The 22,739-nt window shown below is 23.6% G+C and overlaps 5 protein-coding genes across 5 annotated transcripts; 2 read left to right on the top strand and 3 right to left on the bottom strand.

Moving 5' to 3' along the window:
- Positions 1 to 1,979: 1,979 nt before the first annotated feature.
- DICPUDRAFT_158676 (uncharacterized protein) lies at positions 1,980 to 9,739 on the bottom strand (the record flags this gene model as incomplete). Its single annotated transcript, XM_003293715.1, has 3 exons — positions 1,980 to 8,302; positions 8,387 to 9,019; positions 9,103 to 9,739. 3 exons carry the CDS (start codon positions 9,737 to 9,739, stop codon positions 1,980 to 1,982), a joined length of 7,593 nt encoding a protein of 2,530 aa, XP_003293763.1.
- A 1,008-nt stretch (positions 9,740 to 10,747) lies between these two features.
- DICPUDRAFT_158675 (uncharacterized protein) lies at positions 10,748 to 13,281 on the top strand (the record flags this gene model as incomplete). The annotated part of the gene is made up of 4 exons (XM_003293717.1): positions 10,748 to 11,072; positions 11,163 to 11,331; positions 11,396 to 12,728; positions 12,799 to 13,281. The coding sequence occupies 4 exons, from the start codon at positions 10,748 to 10,750 to the stop codon at positions 13,279 to 13,281; spliced, it is 2,310 nt and encodes a 769-aa protein (XP_003293765.1).
- A 204-nt stretch (positions 13,282 to 13,485) lies between these two features.
- DICPUDRAFT_158674 (uncharacterized protein) lies at positions 13,486 to 15,098 on the top strand (the record flags this gene model as incomplete). The annotated part of the gene is made up of 2 exons (XM_003293716.1): positions 13,486 to 14,116; positions 14,218 to 15,098. 2 exons carry the CDS (start codon positions 13,486 to 13,488, stop codon positions 15,096 to 15,098), a joined length of 1,512 nt encoding a protein of 503 aa, XP_003293764.1.
- Positions 15,099 to 15,276: 178 nt separating this feature from the next.
- DICPUDRAFT_99751 (uncharacterized protein) lies at positions 15,277 to 16,803 on the bottom strand (the record flags this gene model as incomplete). The annotated part of the gene is made up of 2 exons (XM_003293714.1): positions 15,277 to 16,554; positions 16,627 to 16,803. The coding sequence occupies 2 exons, from the start codon at positions 16,801 to 16,803 to the stop codon at positions 15,367 to 15,369; spliced, it is 1,365 nt and encodes a 454-aa protein (XP_003293762.1). The 3' UTR covers positions 15,277 to 15,366.
- A 3,256-nt stretch (positions 16,804 to 20,059) lies between these two features.
- On the bottom strand, positions 20,060 to 21,384 carry DICPUDRAFT_99750 (uncharacterized protein; the record flags this gene model as incomplete). The annotated part of the gene is made up of 2 exons (XM_003293713.1): positions 21,365 to 21,384; positions 20,060 to 21,230 (listed from the first exon to the last, which is right to left on the bottom strand). A coding segment is annotated over exon 2 (1,080 nt), but the record flags the coding sequence as incomplete, so codon positions are not given.
- Positions 21,385 to 22,739: the final 1,355 nt, after the last annotated feature.

Genomic DNA, 22,739 nt, shown 5'->3' with positions numbered 1-22,739 from the left:
AGTGTGGAAAAAATAATTATGGGATTTTAAATTAAAAAATAAAATAAAATAAAATAAAATAAAATAAAATAAAATAAAATAAAATAAAATAAAATAAAATAAAATTAAATTAAATTAAATTAAAAATAAAATTAAAAATAAAAAAAATTTAAAAAAATTTAAAAAAATAAAAAAAAAATTAAAAAAAAAATTAAAAAAAAAAATAAAAATTTTTTATTTTTTTTTTTCAATTTTTATATAAACATTTAAATAATGAAACAAACTTAATATAATATAAAGAAAATGAAATATTTTAAAAAAACTAAATATAAAATAAATTACAATTATGAATTGTTATACATTATAAAGATTAATAAAACAATTAATTTAAAACAAGTATATAAAAAATTTTGATTATATATTAAAGAAATATTAATATTAATTATAATTTTAAAATAAAATAATAATATGAATAATTATCAAAACAATAATAATAATATAAAAATATATATTATAAAAACAATAAATAAATAATAAATAAATAATAATATAAAATTTATAAAAAATAAAAAATATAAAATGAAATATAAAAGGGATTTATTAATGTTTAAATTTATAAAGAAACATACTGGTAATAATAATAAAAAAAACAAAAGTAAAAATTAGATTTGTTTTGGGTGTTTTGTATTGGATTGGTTGAATTGGTTTTTTTTTATTGTCACAGTAAAAGGTATTGTAATAAATTATTTTATTAATTAATAATAGAGAACAATACTAAAATAATGTTATAATATAAACAATCATAGTTATAATATAAAAAATAATAATAATAGAATAAATTGATTATTTTTAAAATAAAAACGATAAATAATAAATAAAAATAATTTTATAATAAAATAAATAAAATCTATAAAAAAAGTAGTTGTAGTTAAAAATAAATTTAAAATTATGTTTTTGATATTGGTATATATTTTTAGATGGGTTATTTTGCTATCTAAAATAAAAAAACATATTTTTGGCAATTTTTTAAACATTCAGTAATATAATTAAATAAATAAGACAGATTGTTAGGAATAATAAAAAAAAGGTTAAAAGTAAAAATGATGACTTGTTTAGGTTAGTATTCGATTGGGTTGGAATTGATTGGAATGAATTTCATTGGAATCGATTGTATTGCATTAGATTATGTTAGATTAGGTGAATCGGAATTTTGTTATCAGTAAAAGTAAAAGTTATTGGAAAAGGTTATTCATAATAGTAATAGAAATAATTGTAATAATAGAAGAATAGAAACAAATAATGTTATAATAAAAGCAATCATAATAAATAGTAATAAAAATAATAATAACTACATTACATTTAGGTTTTAGGTTATATAGAATAGTTAATCAAAATTAATTAAATTAATCAAAAATTAAAATTATATAAAAAAAAATTTTAAATAAAAATAGTTTATTATACATATAAATTTATTAAATAAACATTTAAGAAAATAAAAAATGTAATTTTTTTCCTTTTCTTTTTTTACTTTTTTAGTTTTTTTTTAATATTAAATTATAAATTATAAATTATAAATAATAATGAAACATTAAAAAAACAAATTAAATATAAACATTATGTATACATAAAAAAGAATGCTTCCCAATTTTAAACATTTTTTATTTTTTATTAAATATTTAGATCGGATGTAACAAGAAAAAAGTATAATCAATAGTTTTTCTTTTTGAATTTTAGGATAGTTAATAATATAAAAATAGCAACTAAAAGAAATAAGCAATAAAATGTGAAAGTGTAGCCATATCAAAAGATTAATAATAGCACAAATTAAATAGTTAATAATGGGAATTCAATTCTGCCTACAAAATCAATAAAAACGCCCACAATTATACCATCATTCAATCTTATTTCAATATATAAAATAAAATAAAAAATAAAATAAAAATTAAATTATATAAACATTTTTTTTCAGACCTTGTTAAAACACTGTATTTAAAATAATTTTAGTTAAAATTTTTAATAATAATATCTAGTGATTGGGATATACTATTGAATTGTAATTGTTGTATTGTAATTATATTTCTACCAAATTGCTTATCTATCCAGTTCTTTAATTGAACAATAACTAAACTATCGAGACCATACTGATTCAATTGAATTCCCAAGTTGATTTTTGACGCTTCAATTGAAAGTAATTCGCATATTTTATTTATTATTTTAATTTTTAAATTTTCTTTGCTACTGTCACCATCAAATGATATATTTGACTTTTTAACCATATTTGATTGATAATCAAGTTTAGAATAATTATGATTTGGTTTTGAAGACACTATATTTTCCAAATTAAAGTTACACAAACAATAGTTTGAATGATTGTTTTTATCTTGAATGAAGAGATCTAGCGAACTAAATATTTGTTGTTGTGAAGTAAAGTTAAACTGTGATGATTGTAGAATCGTTTTGACTGCATCATTTCTTGAAATAAATCCAGTTGATGACACTGCACCTAAATTAATTGATAGTGATGGTAGTCCAATTGATTTTCTATATTTTGATAATGAGTCAATTGTATTGCAAGCACTAACATAACAACATTGTCTAAATGAACCAGTAATTGATACCGCCGAGGATGCTAAAATAAATTGTTTTAATTTCCATGAACGTTGAATTGATTCATTATGTAAATTGAAAGCACCAATTGTTTTTGCACCATGGGTACTATTTAGACGATTCATATCAATATCCTGAACATCACTAATATCATTTACAAATGCAAAGTGTATTACTGTATCTATATTTGTAATGTTTGAATTTGATTCTAGATTGTTTAAAACCTTGTGAACTTTATTACTATCTTCGACATTGATTTGATTAAAATGGAAATTAATTGTATTATCTTTTTGATGTTTAGTTTGATTGATTAATAACTCTAATTCCCATTTTAATGGTGATTTTGATAAAATTATAATATTATCAATTGATTTGTTTGAATATTTGACCATCCATTTCATTATTTCTAAAATGATACCTGTTTGACCTGTTACTAATACATTTTTACCAATATTTAATCTTGATATATCATAGCTGTTCTTCATAACAATTAAATCATTTCGTATCTGTTCATTTAATACTCTTGATAACATATCTATGTCATGATTTACAACGATTTTACCAATATGTTGTCTTTGATTAATATATTCAATTGCATCTTTAAATTGATCATTTGAATATTCAATGATTGGAATTAGTTCTAATTTATTTGACTGTACTAAACCAATGATTTTTTTGAGGTAATTTCTAAACAATTTAACTGGAAATTTTCCAAGTTCAACATTATTATATCCATAGTTGTATTTAAAGTGATTGTTTGTGATATAGTCGTTTGGTGTTAAATGTGTAATTGAAAGGTCTACAATTCTACCACAAGTATTTAAACATTGGAAATTTGAATCCATATATTCTGATGGTAATGTATTTAATATTAAATCTACACCTTGATTATCTTTGTCACATCCTAATTCTTTTAATTTGTTTTTAATTTGACCAACATAGTTTTTATTTCTTGAAGAATAGATACCAGTAATAAATGAACCATATTTTTCTGTTAAATATTCTTCTTTATCTTTTGAACCAACTGTTAAAAATATATAACCCTTGTGTTGTTTACACTTTAATAGTTCTAATGACGAAAGGCCGACACCACCCGTAGCTGAGTGAATTAAAATAGTTTGGTCAGTTTGTAAATTGCCAATATAGAAAATACTGTGTAGTGAGGTAACATAAATTGTTGGAATAGATGCTGCTTGTATAAGTGAGATATTTGATGGTTTGAAATAAACATTTTTGTAGTCCAATATAACGCTTGATCCACTAGCCATTGGGGCAACTCCAATTACTTCATCACCGATTTTTAATTTCTTTACTTCACTTCCGCAACGAGTAATAATACCACTAAAATCATTTCCAATATTTGGCATTTGATTTAGTCCGTTTTCAACTTCTTCTTCTCTGCCATATTTGAGAACAACATTATTTGATACTTGACCAATATATATAAGATAGTCTTTATAGTTGATACCAGTACCTTTTATTTGAACTTCAATTTCATTTGGTTTTAATTCTTGTTTTTTAGTTTTTAATACGTATTCTAAATTTAGATCAAGTTGAACTATTAAATCATCTTTGTTTGTTTCGAATGATTTTGATGAAAATAATTGTTTAATTTTCGTTTGCTTTTTGTATCTTTCATAATATACTGTATTGTTTTTAATCGTGAATTCTCTTTGAATATTTGTTTTTGGATTTATTAATATATCGATAAGTGATAGTATATTTTCATTTTGAATTGAAATATTATCGAAATCTAATGAGTATAAATCTAATTGTGGAAATTCTGCAAAATATTTTGTTGCTCCATTGATTGATGATGATAAATAGTTGCTTGATGTTGAGTTTAATAAAATTAAAACGTGTTTAAAAAAGTTTTCAATTTCATGTTTAAGTAATATTTGATTTATTTGAATGTATTCGAATGTTGTTTCTTTAAAATTATTGATATCTAATGGATCTATTCCTTTCATAAAGATTATTAATGTTTTACTTTGTTTAATGGAATCGATTGATTTAATAATCCAGTTGTTAAGTTCATTAAAGCTATCGATTTGTATTATTTTTGAACATAATAGTTGATTTGATCTAAACGATTCATTAATTTGTGTACCATATAAACTATTTCCAAATAATATAATACTATCATGAGATCTTAATTGTTTCATTGATTCTATATTTAATAATACCATTTCATTTATATTTGATTTTCTTGTTTGAATTAAAAATGATGCATTATCATTTCCAGATATTGTTGTATCTTTATAGTTGCATTCATTTAGTAATTTGAACCATATTTCTTGTTTCATACAGCTTCTATCTTTTCTGATATCAATATCTTCTTGTGATGGCCACCATTGTGGGAATATACCAAATATAGAATCAAAAATTAATGATTTGTATGGTGGTTCTATAAAAATAATTTGACCATTTGGTGTTAAAATATTATGGATTTCATTTAAACTGAATCTAAGTAGTTTTACGACATGTAATACATTTGACATTACAACCATATCGTAATAGGATGCTTTTAAATCTTGATCTTTTAATGATTTGTCTAAATCTAGAAGACGATAAATTATATTGACACCTTTGATGTTTGAAAGTTTTTCTTTAATGTTTGAAAAAAATGATGCTGAAATATCACTCCAAGTGTATTCTATATCAATTTTTGATGATGGATTATCATTTAATAGTTTGTTGATTTTATCTAATATTAAAATTGATAGTGAGCCGACACCACCTCCAAATTCTAATATTCTGAAAACTATTGGTTCATTAATAATTAATTTAATTGATTCAGAAACAATTTTACTTAATAAATTATTAATTGGTGAAAGGAATTTTGATTTTTGATAAATATGATCTAAAAACCCATCTTCATATAATGATTGAGGAGTGTCTATATTTGGATTGTCATCTTCTAATGGGAATATAAGCTTTGCCATAATTTTAGTTGTTTTTTCCAAAAGTTTAATATGCTTATCATTATTGCCATCAGGGAACTCACATAATTCTTTATTGATACCTAAACTATTATATTTTTTTAAAATTTCGAAAATAAAGAAAAATAAATTTTCATTTACCCTATCGATATGGTATAGTTGTTTGAATTGGTCATAACCCATTGTTGTCAATGTTTCATTGTTGATAGTTGGACGTCTTTGATTAATATGGTAGTAAAATGATGACAATAAATGATCTCTTGATTCTGTTTGTAGATATAATTCATCCATCACCAATTCTTCTAATTGACATAAGTGTTTGAACGATTGTGGTTTATTAATGATGGAATCTTTTGATTGTTGGATTGGCAGATAGATTTCGTTGGATGGTGGGGGGATAATAAGGGTATTGTTAATGATTGGTGTAAGTGATGTACAAATAATATTTGTAATTTCAATTAATAATGTGCCATCATTTAACATTATTTTAATGGATCCTGAGTATGAGTGTAAACTGATTCTTGATTTCATTTCAGAATATACATATATTTCAGAATGTTGTTGATTTGGTGAAGGTGTGTTTGATGAAAAATATTTTAATCCTTCGATTTTATCTAATACCAATTGGCATTGATGGTCGATAAAACCTAGCATTCCATGTAAACATGTATCCAGTATTGCAGTATTAAAGAATGAATTCATTGTATCGTTGTTGAGTAAGTGGTTGAATTCATTTTGATTTTGAATTTCATTTAGTGATACAATCGATAGAGAACAGTTATTACCAAAATAGCATTCTTTGACACCTTGGAATAAACCTTTGTATGTTAATCCGGTTTTGATTTTAATTGAATCATAAAGTTCTGATTTTGATAGTTTAGTAAAGCAGCAACTATTTCTTATTTCTTCAACATTGATTCGGTTTATTTCGTTACCATGTTTGAATAGACTAAAGTTACCAGTGGAACACAATACCCATTGATTTGTTGTTGTATCTTTAAAGTGTGATTTGACATTGTATTCATTTTTTGAAAGTGTATTAATGGTTGTTTGAAGACATTGACTTACATCATCTTGTAAAACTAATGGTGTTTTAAATTCGATTGAACTGATTGTAATATCTTGATTTGGATAAATGTTGAATAAATTGATGATATATCCACACCCTGGGAAGTAGTATTTACTTTTTACTTGATGTCCTTTTAGCCATTGAAATGGTTGTTTTTTAGTATCTATATATGTTTGATATGATTTGGATGGTGATTCATTTGTAATACCAAGATGTTGTATTGGAGGTCCTTCTTTTTTAATCCTTTCATATGCTGAATTTTGTTTGAAATACAATTTATCATCCCATTGATATAATGGTAATTTGTATAATACTTTATGAATATAATTGCTGTGGTTTTGTTGATTTAACTGTGATTTGAAATTAATATTATATGAGTTCTTTACATAAAGTGTTGAGATTATATTTAGGAATTCATTGTAACTATTTTTCTTTTTGTGAAGTGGTGAATGTATAGTTATTTTTTCTCCATTATTGAAATATGGTGATTGTATTGATTTCATTTGATTTAAATAGAACGATAATGTAGGATGTGGTGCGACTTCGATAAAAGTTACTTCGTTACCATAGTTGTTTTCCTCAATGTATTTATATATGTTTGAAATGGTTTGAGAAAATTTTACTGGTTGTAAAACATTTTCAAATACATATTCTGAATTGAATGGTTTAGTGTCGTGATTAAATAAGTTGGTGGTAACTGTTGAAAATATAGGTGTTGTTGATTGTTTTGATTCAATTTTCATTGAACATATTTCATCTTTAATAACTAATTGACTTGATGTGTGGAGTGATGATAATGTTCCTAGCATAGCACAAAATATATCTTTTGATTTTAAATCAGCTACAATTTCATTTAGTAAATGCTCTTTACCTGATACTACAATTGATGATGGTGAGTTGTAGCAAGCAATGTTGACTGTTGGATATTTTGATGTATAGTTTGATATATACTCTTCAGCACTTATATTTATAGATAACATTCTTCCAGTACCAGTTGTTTTATTTTGAGCTACGGATCTGTGGTATACTAAATAACATAATGTTTCAAAGTCAATCATACCAGAGCAATATGGAGTTGATATTTCACCAAGAGAATGGCCAACAATTAAATCTGCTTTGATTCCCCAGTGTTTATATAATTCGAATAATGATACTTGGATCATTATATTTGAGGGTTGTGCGATCATATGTTCGTGTATTGATGTCATATCTTTATCATCAATCGATCTTAGTTTTTGTAAAACAGAGTACCCATAGTATTTGAATAGCTCATTGTCGAATTTATCTACCCATTGTTTAAATATTATTTCATTTTCATATATTTCATATGCCATCCTATTATATTGTGATCCTTGACCGCAAAATACAAAAATCGTAAATGGATTGTTATTTTTAACTGTAATGTTTGAAAGTGTATTTGTATTGGATGATTTTATTTCATTTTTTGAATCTTTAAATTCTTCCCAATTACTTGCGATAATAACTGATCTTTGAATGAGTGATGTTGATTTATATTTGATTTGATTTTTTACAAATTCATTAAAACCTAATCTGTCTGATTGTTCTATAATAATTTGTTTGTATTTATCAAGTGATGTTGATGAGTTTGATGAGAATGGTATTAAATACTTTTTGATAGTGTTATTTTCTTTTTGAATACTAGTATTTTGATTATAATCTGATAAAATAATACAACAATTTGATCCTATTATTTTTAAAACAATAAATTATTAATATATTTATTTTTTTAATTTTTTTAAATTTTTTTAAAAAATTAAAATATACTTACCAGTTATACCAAAGTTATTAATAGCCATAACAGTATTTTTTTTAGAAAAAGGTGTTGGTTCAGTTACAACTTTTATACGCCACTCATCGAATTTAATAGCTGGGTTTGGTGATTTAAAGTTGACATTTTGAACAAAAGATTGGTTTTTATACATAACACAACATTTGATGAATGACATTACACCTGATGATGCTTCACCATGACCAATATTTGATTTAATTGAGCCAATTAAAACTTGTTTGTTTGTGTCTTTGAATATTCTTGAAATGCCTTCTAGTTCTATTGGGTCTCCAGTCGGTGTACCAGTACCGTGACATTCAACATAATCGATATCGGATGCTTTGATTTGACCATTGGTAGACTCGATTGCAAATTTAATATTTTCATATTGTGATGACTTTGATGGTGAATAAAAGTTTGATTTATCATTGTTACCATCTACGTTTGAACCTGAACCTTTGATAACACAGTAAATGTTATTACCATCTTTTATTGCTTGTTCTAAATTCTTCAATACTACAACACCGACACTTTCTGAACGTACATACCCATCTGCATCGGATGAGAATGTGTGACACTTTCCAGTTGGACTTAACATTGATAAATGAGAAAATGATTTTGATGTATTTGGGTCTAAAATTAGAAAATAAGATAAATAATTAATTTGATGAACATTTTCTTTAAAAACAAATATTTTAAAAGTCTGGAATACATACCAAGTATTAAACTGACGCCACCTACAATAGATACATCAGACTGACCGTATTTGATAGATTTATAACCAAGGTTAATTGCATTTAATGATGAACTACATGCTGTATCGACAGTCATAGAATCACCACGAAAATCAAAGCAGTATGATATTCTATTTGATATTGAATGAAGTGATCCCCCAAAAATGTTTTTTTGGGTATCAAAAGGTGATTTATTGGCAGTATCATAGTCTACAGTTGATGAACCAATAAATGTACTTGTATTTGAGCCTCTTAATGTGAGTGGATCAATACCGCTATCTTCCAATGCTTCCCATGTACACTTTAACAGCAATCTTTGTTGAGGATCGATAGTATTGACATGTTCATCACTTGGGTTTATACCAAAGAATAATGGATCAAAAGATTTCCATTCATCAAGCGGAATAAGACCAGCATATTTGCAAACGATATCACCAACCACACTATAATTGTCAGACCATCTTTCAGATGTTTCTACGATACCATCGAAACCTTTTACTAAACTTTCCCATAGTTGACTTGTATTTGAAATCGATTTTTTTAAACAACCACTTGGTGCTCTAAAACCTATACCTATAACTGCAACATCATTAATTTGAACAACATATTTTGATGACATTTTTAATAAATATATAAAAAATAAATAAATAAATAAATAAATAATTTTATTTTTATGTTTTAATTTCAATTATTAAAATTATTTTAAATACAAAATAAAAAAAGAAATTTTTTATAAAAAAAAAAAAATAAAATAAAAATTAGTTTAAACGTTTTGAATTTTAAACAGCTCTTCCTTTATTATATTAAAGTTAAAGTCTCTAAATTATTTGAATTATTGGTGTGTTTACAATTGAAAAATAAAAAATATAGTTACCCACCCACCCACTAAACCATTTTAATTTTTTTAACCTCAGATACAAAAAAAAAAAGAAAAAATTAAAAAATTTAAAGACAAGATTGGGTTCTTTAATTATTGTTTTTTGTATCGATCGCCTGGGAGTAAATATAACCAAAAAAAAAAAAATTTTCATTTAATTTTTTTGTAAAGAACATACAAGATCTTGTGTTTGACTATTCGATTCTTTAAAAAGACCTGAAGATTCACCCAAAAGAATAATTTTTTAAGAAAACTCACCAAAATCAATATTACAAACTAAATAAACTTTTTTTTTTTTTTTCTTAAACCACAATTACTTTTTTTTATTGGTGCAACATGTAAATATATTCAACTTAACCAACCAAATGCAATCTAATCCAATTTTATCTTTTTTATAAAACCTGTTTTCTTTTCTTTTAATTTTCAATTTTGATTTAATTTTTTTTGTAACCACAGGTGGTGGATAAATATCTATAGTAATTTAAATAATTTTTATTTGTTGATTATTGTTAACTTTTAAATTTATTTATTTATTTCTTATATAAATATATAATATGTAGTTTAACATGTAATTTTGTGGTTTTTGATTTAAAATTTGTTATTGATAAATTAATAAAAATAAAAAAAAAAAAAATTAAAAAAAAGAAAGATATTTTAAAATTTTTTTAAAAATATTTTTAAAAAAAATTTTATTTCAATTTTTTTTTTAAAATTAAATTTTGTCTATATTTTTTTGTTTAAACCAAACAAATGGCAACGATTTCATCAAAAGAAGCAGTTGTTATTGTACTTGATGTTGGTATTGGTATGACATCAGTATTATCAAATAATAATAATAATGAAACATCACCAATAGAAGATGCATTAAGATCAGTTACATTATTGTATCAACAAAAACTAATTTATAGTAAAAAAGATGAACTTGGACTGGTTTTAATAGGAACAAAAGGTACTAAAAACAATTTACAAGATGATGGATACCAACATATTACAGTTGCCAGTGATATTGAAGAGCCATCTATTGAAACTTTAAAATATTTAGAAAACTTAGGACCAGGGGAATCCAAAGGAGATGGTAAATAATCAATATTTTAAAATTTTAAACAATATTATAATATAAATATTAAATTATGAATGATATTAATAATTTTTTTATTATTTTTAGTTATTGATTCATTAATTGTAGCAATGGATATGTTAATCAAAAGAACAGAGAATAAGAAATATCAAAAACGTATATTTTTAGTTACAAATGCAAAAGATCCAATCAATACAGATGATTTAACAATTGTTAAAGATCAATTTAAAAAAATTGATGTTAAATTAAATATAATGTAAATAATATATTAATATAATCCATTAATAATAATATTTTAATTTTTATTTTTTATTTTATAGTGGCGTTGATTTTACAGATGAAGAAGAATTAAAGAAAATAAATAATAAAAATTTTACAAACAAACAAAAAAATGAAATATTTTTAAGAGAATTTGCAGATTCAGTTGATGGAGTATTGGTACCTGTTAAACAAGCATTAGAGATGATGAGTTTTTTTAGATCTCAATCAGTATTACAAAGAACTAGCTTTAGAGGAGCATTGGAGATTTCACCAGAGCTTAAAATTCCAGTTTGGGGTTTCCTTAAAATGAAGCAACAAAATTTACCAACATTAAAAAAAATATCTGTATTGGCACAAGAAAAGATTCCAACACCAACCACACTAGATGTTACTCAAGAAACATTCTTTTATAGTATTACAGATCCAGATCAAGAGATTTCAAAAGATGATCTTTTAAAAGGTTACAAGTATGGTAAATCATTAATTCCATTTTCAAAGATTGATGAAAGTCAATTAAAATATTCATCGGCATCAAGATGTTTAAAGGTATTAGGCTTTGTAGACCGTGACTCAATACCATTGTATTATAATATGGGTTGCTCAGAAATGTTTGTGGCCGCTCCAAAAGATAAACAAGCAGAACAATCTCTCTCAGCTTTCATTAGAGGAATGATAGAAACTAATCAAGCAATGTTGGTACGTTATGTAAAAACAATGGGTAGTGCTCCATATCTAGGATATATGATTCCAAAAATTAAAAGCTACAATGATGACGATGAAAATGATGGAATTGAAGAGAAATTTATTGAATGTCTTTACTTTAATCATTTACCATTGGCAGATGATATTAGACAATACCAATTTCCAAGTTTATCTTTGAAGAACCCTTTGACAAGAAAATCATTTATACCAAATAAAGAACAATTAGATGCAACTCAACAACTAATAGATTCAATGGATTTAATGGGTGGTGGTGGTGATGGCGATGAAGAAGAATCAATTCAAATGTTAAAACCAAGTTTCACCTACAACCCATTACTTCAACATTTTTATCAATGTCTTCATCACCGTTCTTTACATCCAAACTCATTAATACCAAAATTAGATCCAATCATATCACAATATATTAATCCAGATGAACAAATTTTAGAAAAATCAAAAAATTCAATTAAAGAATTCTATTTAAAATTCCCATTAACAAAATCTATAAATTTTAATAAATTAAATAATAATAATAATCAACAACAACAACAACAACAACAATCTTTAAAATACTATTGGAAAGATGGAGTATTAATTGGGGAAGAAATTAATTTAGATTCTTATGTTACTGATGATGGTTCAGAATTTAAAAAAAGAAAAATTAATGATTTTTCTGAATTTTCTTTAAATGTATGTATAAAATTTTTGTATATTTTTAATAATAAAAAAATAAAAATTATTAACTTTTTTTTTAAAATAGAAACTAATATCAGGTTATGTTAATGAAGTTGGTACAATTAATCCAGTTCAAAACTTTAAAGATATGTTAAATAGAAGAGATGTTGATTTAGTTGATAAAGCAATTACTTTAATGAAAGAAAGAATTATTCAATTGGTCAACGACTCATTAAAAGAACAATATTATCAAAAAGCATTCGAATGTATTAAAGAACTTAGAAATGGTTGTATTAGAGAGTCAGAAGCCGACTCATTCAATTCGTTTATTAAAGATATTAGATCACTTTACGAAAATAAAAAAAAAGATGATTTTTGGAAATATATTACAACCAACCAACCATATGCTATAAATTTAATTTCAGAAGATGAATGCGATTCCTCATCAATTTCAAAAGATGAAGCTAATGAATTCTTAAATAGAAAACAATCAAATACTCAAACACCACAAATTAATACAAATACAAATACAGATTCAGTTGATGATTTATTCGACCAAATTGAATAAAGAAAAAAATAATATTATCAACAAAATAATAATGTTTTTTTTTTTAAAAAAATAAACAATAGAATTTTCTTTTTGACATTCAATAATATCTTTTTTTTTTTTTTTTTTTTTTTTTTTTTTTTTTTTAAATTTTTATTTTTATTTATCCACATTTTTTTTAAAAATTTTCCTTTTTTTTTTTTTTAATAATAATTTAAAATCAAAATGAAATTATTTGTATTATTAATATTTTTAATTATTAGCATTTTAAATAAAAATGTAAATTCCGAACAATTATATACAAGATATAGATCACCATATCCATATTATAGTCAAAAGAATTTAGGTAAAAAATCAGTTAAAGATGATCCATCACCTCCACCTTACAAAGAATATTGGTATATGCAAACTTTAGATCACTTTAATTTTCAAACTAAAGGCCAATTTGCACAACGTTATTTAATTTCCGATACATACTGGAATAAACCTTCACCATCATCAAAGGTTTGTAGTGGTCCAATTATTTTTTATACAGGTAATGAAGGTGATATAGTTTGGTTTTATGAAAATTCACAATTTATTACAAATGTTTTAGCTAAAGAAATGGGTGCACTTTTATTTTTTGCAGAACATCGTTATTATGGTGAAACTTTACCATTTGGAAATGAATCATTAACACCAGAAAATACAGGCTATCTTACAAGTGAACAAGCATTGGCCGATTATGCCGAATTAATTCCATCAGTTTTAGCTGATTTAGGCGCTGAACATTGTCCAGTAATTAGTGTAGGTGGTAGCTATGGTGGTATGTTAACTGCTTGGTTCCGTATGAAGTATCCAAATATTGTTGATGCAGGTAAGTAATATTAAAATTTTATAGTACTGTTTCTATTAATTTTTTTACAAATATATTAAACAATAAATTAATAATTAACTTTAATTAATATATCTATATAGGTTTAGCAGCTTCAGCACCAATTTTAATGTTTTATAAAACTGGAGCATCACAAGAAGGATTTAATCAAATTGCAACCGATGACTTTAAGCAAACAAGTGAAGAAGGTACATGTGCATCACGTATTAGAAATGCATTCAATTCAATTATGGAAATTTCACAACAAACAGGCGGTTTACAACAATTGACAAATACTTTTTCATTATGTGATTCATTAAATCAAGTTGGCGATTTAGTTAATTGGATTGAATCAGGTTTAACATATATGGCGATGGCTGATTATCCATATCCAGCTGGATTTTTAGAACCAATGCCAGGTTATCCAATTAATGTCAGTTGCGAAGCCATGGCCACAACTACAGATGATATTCAAGGTCTTCTTAAAGTTTTAAATGTTTACTATAATTATACTGGCACAACACAATGCTATAATACATCAGTTTTTACTACATCAGCCTTAGGTTCAGATGCATGGGACGTTCAAGCTTGTAATGAAATGATTATGCCTATTTCATCAAATGGTGTTCAAGATATGTTCCCAGCAGCTCCATTCAATTTACAACAATTAACCTCATATTGCCAACAAACTTGGGGTATTACCCCTGGTGTTAATTGGATAACAACTTATTATGGTGGCAGTAATTTTACCACCTCAAATCTCATTTTTAGTAACGGTGTTCTAGATCCATGGAGAGCAGGTGGTGTATTAAAAGACTATGGTGATTCAGTTATTCATATCATTATTGATGGTGGTGCTCATCATCTAGATTTACGTATGCCAAATGAAGCCGATCCAGACTCTGTAATTCAAGCTCGTATAACTGAAACTAAATTATTACAAATGTGGGCAAATGAAGCTTCATTAAAAAAACAAAGAAAATAAAATTATTAAATATTATTCTTTTTAATAATAAAACTATGATCAATATTGAAATAATTTTTATAATTTTTAATAAATAATTATTTTTTTAAATATATTTAAAAACTAAACTATTTTTTTTTTTATTTTCTAAAAAAAAAATTTAAAAACTATATTTATGAAAAAAAAAAAAAAATTTTGAATGAAATAATTTTATAATTTATTATTATAATTTGTTATTTATTAATTTATTTATTATTATTATTATTATTTATTATTATTTATTTATATTTTATTTTGATGTACCTCCAAAAATTTTTAACATTGAAGATAAACCACTGTATGGTCTATGGCCAACTATTTTAGAATTTTGAGCATTTACAATAACAGTATAAGATTTTGAGTCATAAATATATTTGATAAAATATACTGGAAGGAAAACTTTTTGAGATGCTACACGGGTAAGGGTTGTTTCAATTACAATATCTTTAGTTATGCCACCAACACCACAACCTACTTTAATTCTATTTTCACAAACTTCTTTGTCTTTTTGTCTAATTTTAGCCTCTGCAATCTTTTTCCAAGCAGTACTTTCATCCATTAAGAAAGCCAATGGTTGAATTTTTGGGTTTGGTGGACCTTGTTCAACAGTAGGAATATTTGTTACTTCCCATGTTTGTACCTGGGCTAAAAGATCTTTATCGATTAACTTTGTGTTGGCAATAGTTGCATGCCTATATCTATTTGAAACAATATTAACTTTATGTGACCAATTGGCTGATTCGAATTTACCAATTGGATGGTGATTGTAAATATTATGTTGTTGAGTTGGACTGGTTAAAATACTGGTAACAGGAATACCATTTGAAATATTTGCGCTATATTTTGTGGTTGTATGGGCTTCATAAATCCAATATGGAATATAAATTGGTTTGATATAACGGACTGATCTTGTAAACTCTAAATCTGATGGAGCAAACCAAAGGGAAGTTAACCAATTCTTAAATAATTGAGTACATTGTGAACGTGAAATGTTGAATGGTAAATAAACAGGTGGATCAGATTCATTCTCTTTGGTAATATGAGTTTCAATATCGAAATCACTTGCAATATGGCTATCTGAATATATGGTTTTATGGCTTGGATTTTTGATTGAATGGATTGAATCGCAAGTTTTACATAAAAATATGCTGCATGTTTCACATTTTTTGGTGATTTTCTTTGATGAACAGCTGTCACAAAATTTTGGGCAAAAGGCATTGGCATTCTTAAGCTTTTCAACTGCAGTTAAAAGATGACAATTTATTGGTAATCCGTCTACTCCTTTTTCATTTAATTTAACTTCTCCCCTACAAAATGGACAACTAAATGAAGTATTATTCTTTTGGCCAGTAATCATATTTTCAATACAAAGTTTACAAAAATTGTGGCTACATGGTAAAATTATTGGTTTGTCAAATAATTCATAACAAATTGAACACTAAAATTTTAATATAGATTAATATTTAATCATAAATTATTATTTCATAATATTATTAATTTGAATACATACTGTAAAATCTTCTGATAAATCAATAAAAAATTTTTGGAGAGATTTTGAACTTGATCTATAATCTTCGTCACCACTACTATCGCTTATATCCGAATCTTTTTTATTATAAATAGGATTTCCATTTTTTATCATCATTAACATGGTTAATGAATTTGGTGTTTGGTCTGAATCTATCATTTTCTATTATACAATTTGGTTTTATTTACAATATTTACAAAAAATTATTTACAAAGAAAGGTTTGATTTTGATTTTAAAAAAACTATATACAAAAATTTATTATTTTTACTATTATTTTAAAGCTGAAATTTATTTTTTTTAAAAAAAAAAATTAGAAAAAAAAAAATTATAAAAAACTATGATTCTATTTTGTTTAAACTATATGAGAAAAAAAAATATATTAGTAAATTAATATAACAACAATAAGAAAGAAAAAAATTAAAAAAAAAAAAAAAAAAAGTAAAATATTAAAACCAAATTGAATATAGGTGGTAATTTTAAATTTAAAAAAAAAATTAAATAAAAAATATAATTTAAATATTATTTTAATTTTAAAAAAAAACAATGGAATATTTATGTGTGGTTGGGTGATGTAACAGTTATTTTTACAAATATAAAAAAAAAAAAAAAAATAAAAAAATAAAAAAAAAAAATTAAAAAAAATATAAAAAAAAATAGTTTTGTTTATAAACTATTTGAAAATACTTTTTTAATAATGAAAAGAAAAAAATAAATATGTATTAAAAAAAAAATTAAAAGATGTATAAAAATATTACCAAAGAACCTGTTAAAAACAATAGATAATTTTAAAGTATAAATATGATATTTACTGTAATAATTTATAAAAAAAAGAAATAAAAAAAAAAATTTTATTTGGTATATATTAAATATTTCCCAACAATATAAAAACTTTAAAAATAAAAATAAAAAAAATAAAAAATTTTAAAAAAAAAATATTTAAAAATAAAAAAAATAAATTAAAAAAATAAATAAAAAAATAAAATTTTTTTTTAAAATAATAATAATTTATGGGTTGGGTGGGTAAAAAAAAATAATCCTTTTTGTGCAGTATATAATATAATTATATTATAAAGGATTATTTTTTTATTCAAATCTGAATTAATAAATTAAAGTTAAGAGATTTAAGGTGTAAATTCACCAATAAAAAAAGTAATAAATAAAATTTAATTGATAAAAATAAAAATTGATACATAATATTCAATAATTTAATTATTGTTTAAAATATCAAAAAAAAAATACAAAAATTAAATTGTAATACTTTGAAAAATTATTAAATTAATTAGTTTTTAAATATATGGTTTCGTATTTATTTACTTTTTTTTTTTTTTTATATTTTTTTTTTTTTGATTATATATTTTTTTTTATTAAAAAATAAAAATTATTATTTAAATAAATTTTATTTTATAAATTTTATTTGATAAATTTATTACTATTTATTTGTTTCTATTTTGAAGGGGAATTCTTTTCTCTATAAGCATTAAATAATTTGGTGGTTATTTCTAAACGTCTTGAGGCATCATCATATTTGGTTTTTAATTCGCCAAATGATGATTGTAATTTTGTATTTTTATCTTCAGAAAGAGAGAGTTTGTCGTTAAGTACATCATAACGAAGCTTGGCTTCATCAATTTGATCTTGAAGTGATTGAATATCATCAGATTTACCATCAGCTCTTTTGTGGTTTGATTCAGTAGTACCATTTTGTTGTTGTTGTTGTAATTGTTGAATCTTTGATTCAATTTCTTTATTTGCATTATTTAATTGTTTAATTTCATTTTCAACTTTTTCTTTTTCTTTTTTTATTTCGCTAACTTGTTTATCTGATGATTCACATTTTGATTTTAATTCTTCAATTTGTTTATTGTAATTACCTTGATCACCTTTTAATTGATCGATCTCAGATTGCTTACTTGATAATAGTTCTTGAGTTGATTTGATTTCGTTATCTTTATTTGATAATTGTCCATTTAATTCGTTAATTTGTCTATCTGATGATTCAGATTTTGATTTTAATTCTTCAATTTGTTTATTGTTATTATTTTGATCACCTTTTAATTGGTCGATTTCAGATTGTTTATTTGATAATTGTTCTTGAGCTGATTTAATTTCAGTATCTTTGGTATTAATTTGTTCTTTTAATTGAGAAACTTCGGATTTAATGGTATCAAGTTCACTTGATGATGATGATGAAGTGGTTTTTAATTGATCAATTTCAGATTGTTTGGCAATTAATTGTTCTTGTGCGGATTTTAATTCATTATCTTTACTAGATAGTTGATCTTGGATAGATTTAATTTCATTATCTCTACCGGATAATTGATCTTGGATAGATTTAATTTCGTTATCTCTACCGGATAATTGATCTTGGATAGATTTAATTTCATTATCTCTACCGGATAATTGATCTTGGATAGATTTAATTTCACTATCTTTATTTGATAATTGTTCTTTTAATTGAGAAACCTCTGATGATAATTCTGATTGTTTATTTGATGACTCTGATTCTTTACCTGATAATTGCTCTTTTAATTGTGAAATTTCATTATCTTTACTTGATAATTTTTCTTGAATTGATTTAATTTCACCATCTTTACTTGATAATTGTTCTTGAGTTGATTTAATTTCGTTATCTTTAGTATTGATTTGTTCTTTTAATTGAGAAACTTCAGATTTGATTGTATCTAATTCAGTTGATGATGATGATGAATTAGCTTTTAATTGATCAACTTCACTATTTTTACTTGATAATTGTTCTTGAATTGTTTTAATTTCATTTTCTTTTGATGCTAATTGTTCTTGAGTTGATTTAATTTCATTATCTTTAGTATTAATTTGTTCTTTTAATTGGGAAACTTCAGATTTGATGGTATCGATTTCACTTGATGAAGATGATGAAGTAGTTTTTAATTGTGAAATTTCATTATCTTTACCTGATAGTTGCTCTTTTAATTGTAAAATTTCATTATCTTTACCAGATAATTGATCTTGGATAGATTTAATTTCATTATCTTTATTTGATAATTGTTCTTTGGTTGAATTAATTTCACCATCTCTACCAGATAATTGATCTTGGATGGATTTAATTTCATTATCTTTATTTGATAATTGTTCTTTTAATTGAGAAACCTCTGATGATAATTCTGATTGTTTATTTGATGACTCTGATTCTTTGCCTGATAATTGCTCTTTTAATTGTGAAATTTCATTATCTTTGGAAATTAATTTCTCTTGAATTGATTTAATATCATTTTCTAATTTTTCTTTGCTGGCTTTACTATCGCTCTTGAAACTTTCTAAAGTATCAGTTAATTTTTCAATTTGGAAATCTTTTTCTTTGGAAGCATTATCATTCATCTTTTCAAAGTATTCAAGCTTTTCAGTTAATTCGGCATTGGCTCTTTTTTCTTCTTGGACTATCTTTTCTAATTCAGATTCTTTGTTGGTTTGGCCTGAAGAGAGTTCGGCAATCTTTGAATCCTTTTGTAAGAGAACATTGGTGAGTTCAGTGATTTTATCATTGAATGATTTAATTTGTTGTTGAAGACTTGAAATTTGGCCATTGAATTCTTTTTCGGATGATTCTTTTTCTGAAAGAAGAGTTTCTAATTTTCCTTTTAATTCATTAATTTTACTAGAATCGGCATGGGTATAGTCATATTGGCTTAATGGGTTATTGGTTTGGGTGGTTGCTTGAACACCATCAACTTTAACATTTTCAATTTGTTGTTCTAATCTCTTGATCTTTTCTTGAAGAGCCAATTCTTTTAATTCTTTTGCATGAATAGCTTTATTGTGTGACTCGGTTAAAATTGAAATTCTAATTGAACTTTCATCACGTTCTTTTTCAAGTTGAGCTTTAGTTTCATTTAAGACCGATTTTAAGTTTGACATTTTTTCAAATTCAGTTGGACCTTGCTTAACAACTTTCCATGAACCATCATTGAAATTTAATTCTGTTTCAGCAACTTTAGTGTTGGCCTTTGGTTGTGATGATGATTTGACTGGTTCAATAACTTTAGGTGTTTGTTGTGGTAGTGATTGTTTCTTTTTGGTATCTTTTGGTTTATCTTCAACTACTGGTTTTTTAATTTCTTTTGGTTTATCTTCAACTACTGTTGGTTTGGTTTCGACAACTGTTGGTTTGGTTTCGATAGTTTTTGGTTTGGTTTCGATGGCTTTTGGATTGGTTTCGATAGCTTTTGGATTGGTTTCGACAACTGTTGGATTGGTTTCAGCTTTTTTAACCTCTTCTTCTTTTGGTTTATTTTCAACTACTGATTTTTTAATTTCTTTTGGTTTAACATCAACAACTGTTGGTTTGGTTTCTACTTTTTTTGGTTCTACTTGTTTTTGTGATTTTGGTTTTGGTTGTTTTGATTGTTGCTTTGATTGTTGTTTTGATTGTTGTTTTGATTGCTGCTTTAATTGTTGTTTTGATTGTTGTTTATTTGAAGAAGTTCTATGTGTTGATTGTTTTGAAAGTGCCCCATCCATATCCCGCTTCTGGTTCAACTCCAAAAAATTGATAAAGGAAATACCCTGTAATAGCAAATAATCCTGTAAAAAATATAGCCCCTCTCTCCATCTTTTTTATAATATTAATAAAATAAAAAATTAATATAAAATCTTTTAAAAAAAATAGTGAAAAAAAACAAAAAAAAAGTTTCCACATTTATTTGTGTTAAATAAATTAATGTTTTTAAAAATATTATAACTTACCTCTATAAAACTATAACTCTTGTTTCTCTTTATTTTTTCTGATTACTATAAATATTATAATTGTTATTTATTTCTTTTTTAACTTTTCCTAAAAAAAAACTAAAATAAAAAAAAAAATGAAAAATTAATATTATAATCAATTTTAATTATAGTATTATAAAAATACAACAAAAATATAAAAAAAAAAAAAAAAAATTATAAAAAAATATAGACAGGTGGTGTTGATTAATTTTTTATTGTGTAAGTTGGATGAAAATGTTGAATTGGGGTGGTTATAAGGTTTATTAATTTTTTTTTATATTTTTTATTTTTTATTTAAACTTTTTTGAAATTATTTGGCTATATTGTTATAAATAATGAAATAAAACCTTTCTCTAAATATTTACTTTTTTTAATTATTTTTTGTTTATTAAAAATGAGAAAAATAAGATGTATAAATGATGAATAATCAAAATAAATGAAATAAAAAAAATAAAAAAAAAAATTCAAAAAAAAATTTTTTAAAAAAAAAAATTCAAAATTTTTTTATAAAAAAAATTAAAATTTTTTATTTTTTTTTTTTGGAGATTGAGGTCCTCAAAAGAACTTCATTATTCCAAAATAATATTTTTCATATGAATAATGAATAAAATTAAAATATTTTATTTTTTCAGTTTAATAAAGAAAATAAATAAAATTTTATTTAAAAGAAATATAATAATTGAATTTTTATAATACATATTATTTTTATTTTAAGATATATATTATAAAGTAATTAATTTTTATTTTTTATTGATAATTTATTTTTTTTATTTTAAATTTACTAAAAATAAGAAAACAATGATTTCAATTTAGTTATACAAATAATAAAAACAAATTATTATTTTTATTTTTTTTATGAAAAATTAAAAAAAATTAAAATAAAATTTATTTAAAAAAAATATTTTTTTTTTTTTTATTTTTAATTTTTATTTTTTTAATTTAATTCATTTAACATCCTTTTTTTCATTTTAATCTAATAACATTCACATATGTTTTTACTTTTATTTATTTATTTATTTATTTATTTATTTATTTTTATAGTTTTGTTTAATTGATAATATTTTTTCAAAATTTTTTTTTTTTAATTTTTCCAAATAAATAATTAAATATTTATTTATAAATATTAAAACAAAAATGTTTGAAACATTAGTTTCAAATTTACTTCAAAGATATTTAGGAGAATACATTCAATCTTTAAATACCGAAAATTTAAACATTAGTATATTAAAAGGAAATGTTTCTTTAGAAAATTTACAATTAAAAAAAAGAGCGCTAGAGAAATTTAATTTACCATTTACTATTAAAGAGGGTTTCTTAGGGAAATTATCATTAAAGATTCCGTGGAATAATCTAA

The sequence above is a fragment of the Dictyostelium purpureum genome (assembly GCF_000190715.1).
Source record: "Dictyostelium purpureum unplaced genomic scaffold DICPUscaffold_463, whole genome shotgun sequence".
Lineage (NCBI taxonomy): Eukaryota > Evosea > Eumycetozoa > Dictyosteliales > Dictyosteliaceae > Dictyostelium > Dictyostelium purpureum.
The sequence above is the reverse complement of the archived record's forward strand: the minus strand, read 5'-3'. Positions and strand labels throughout refer to the sequence as shown.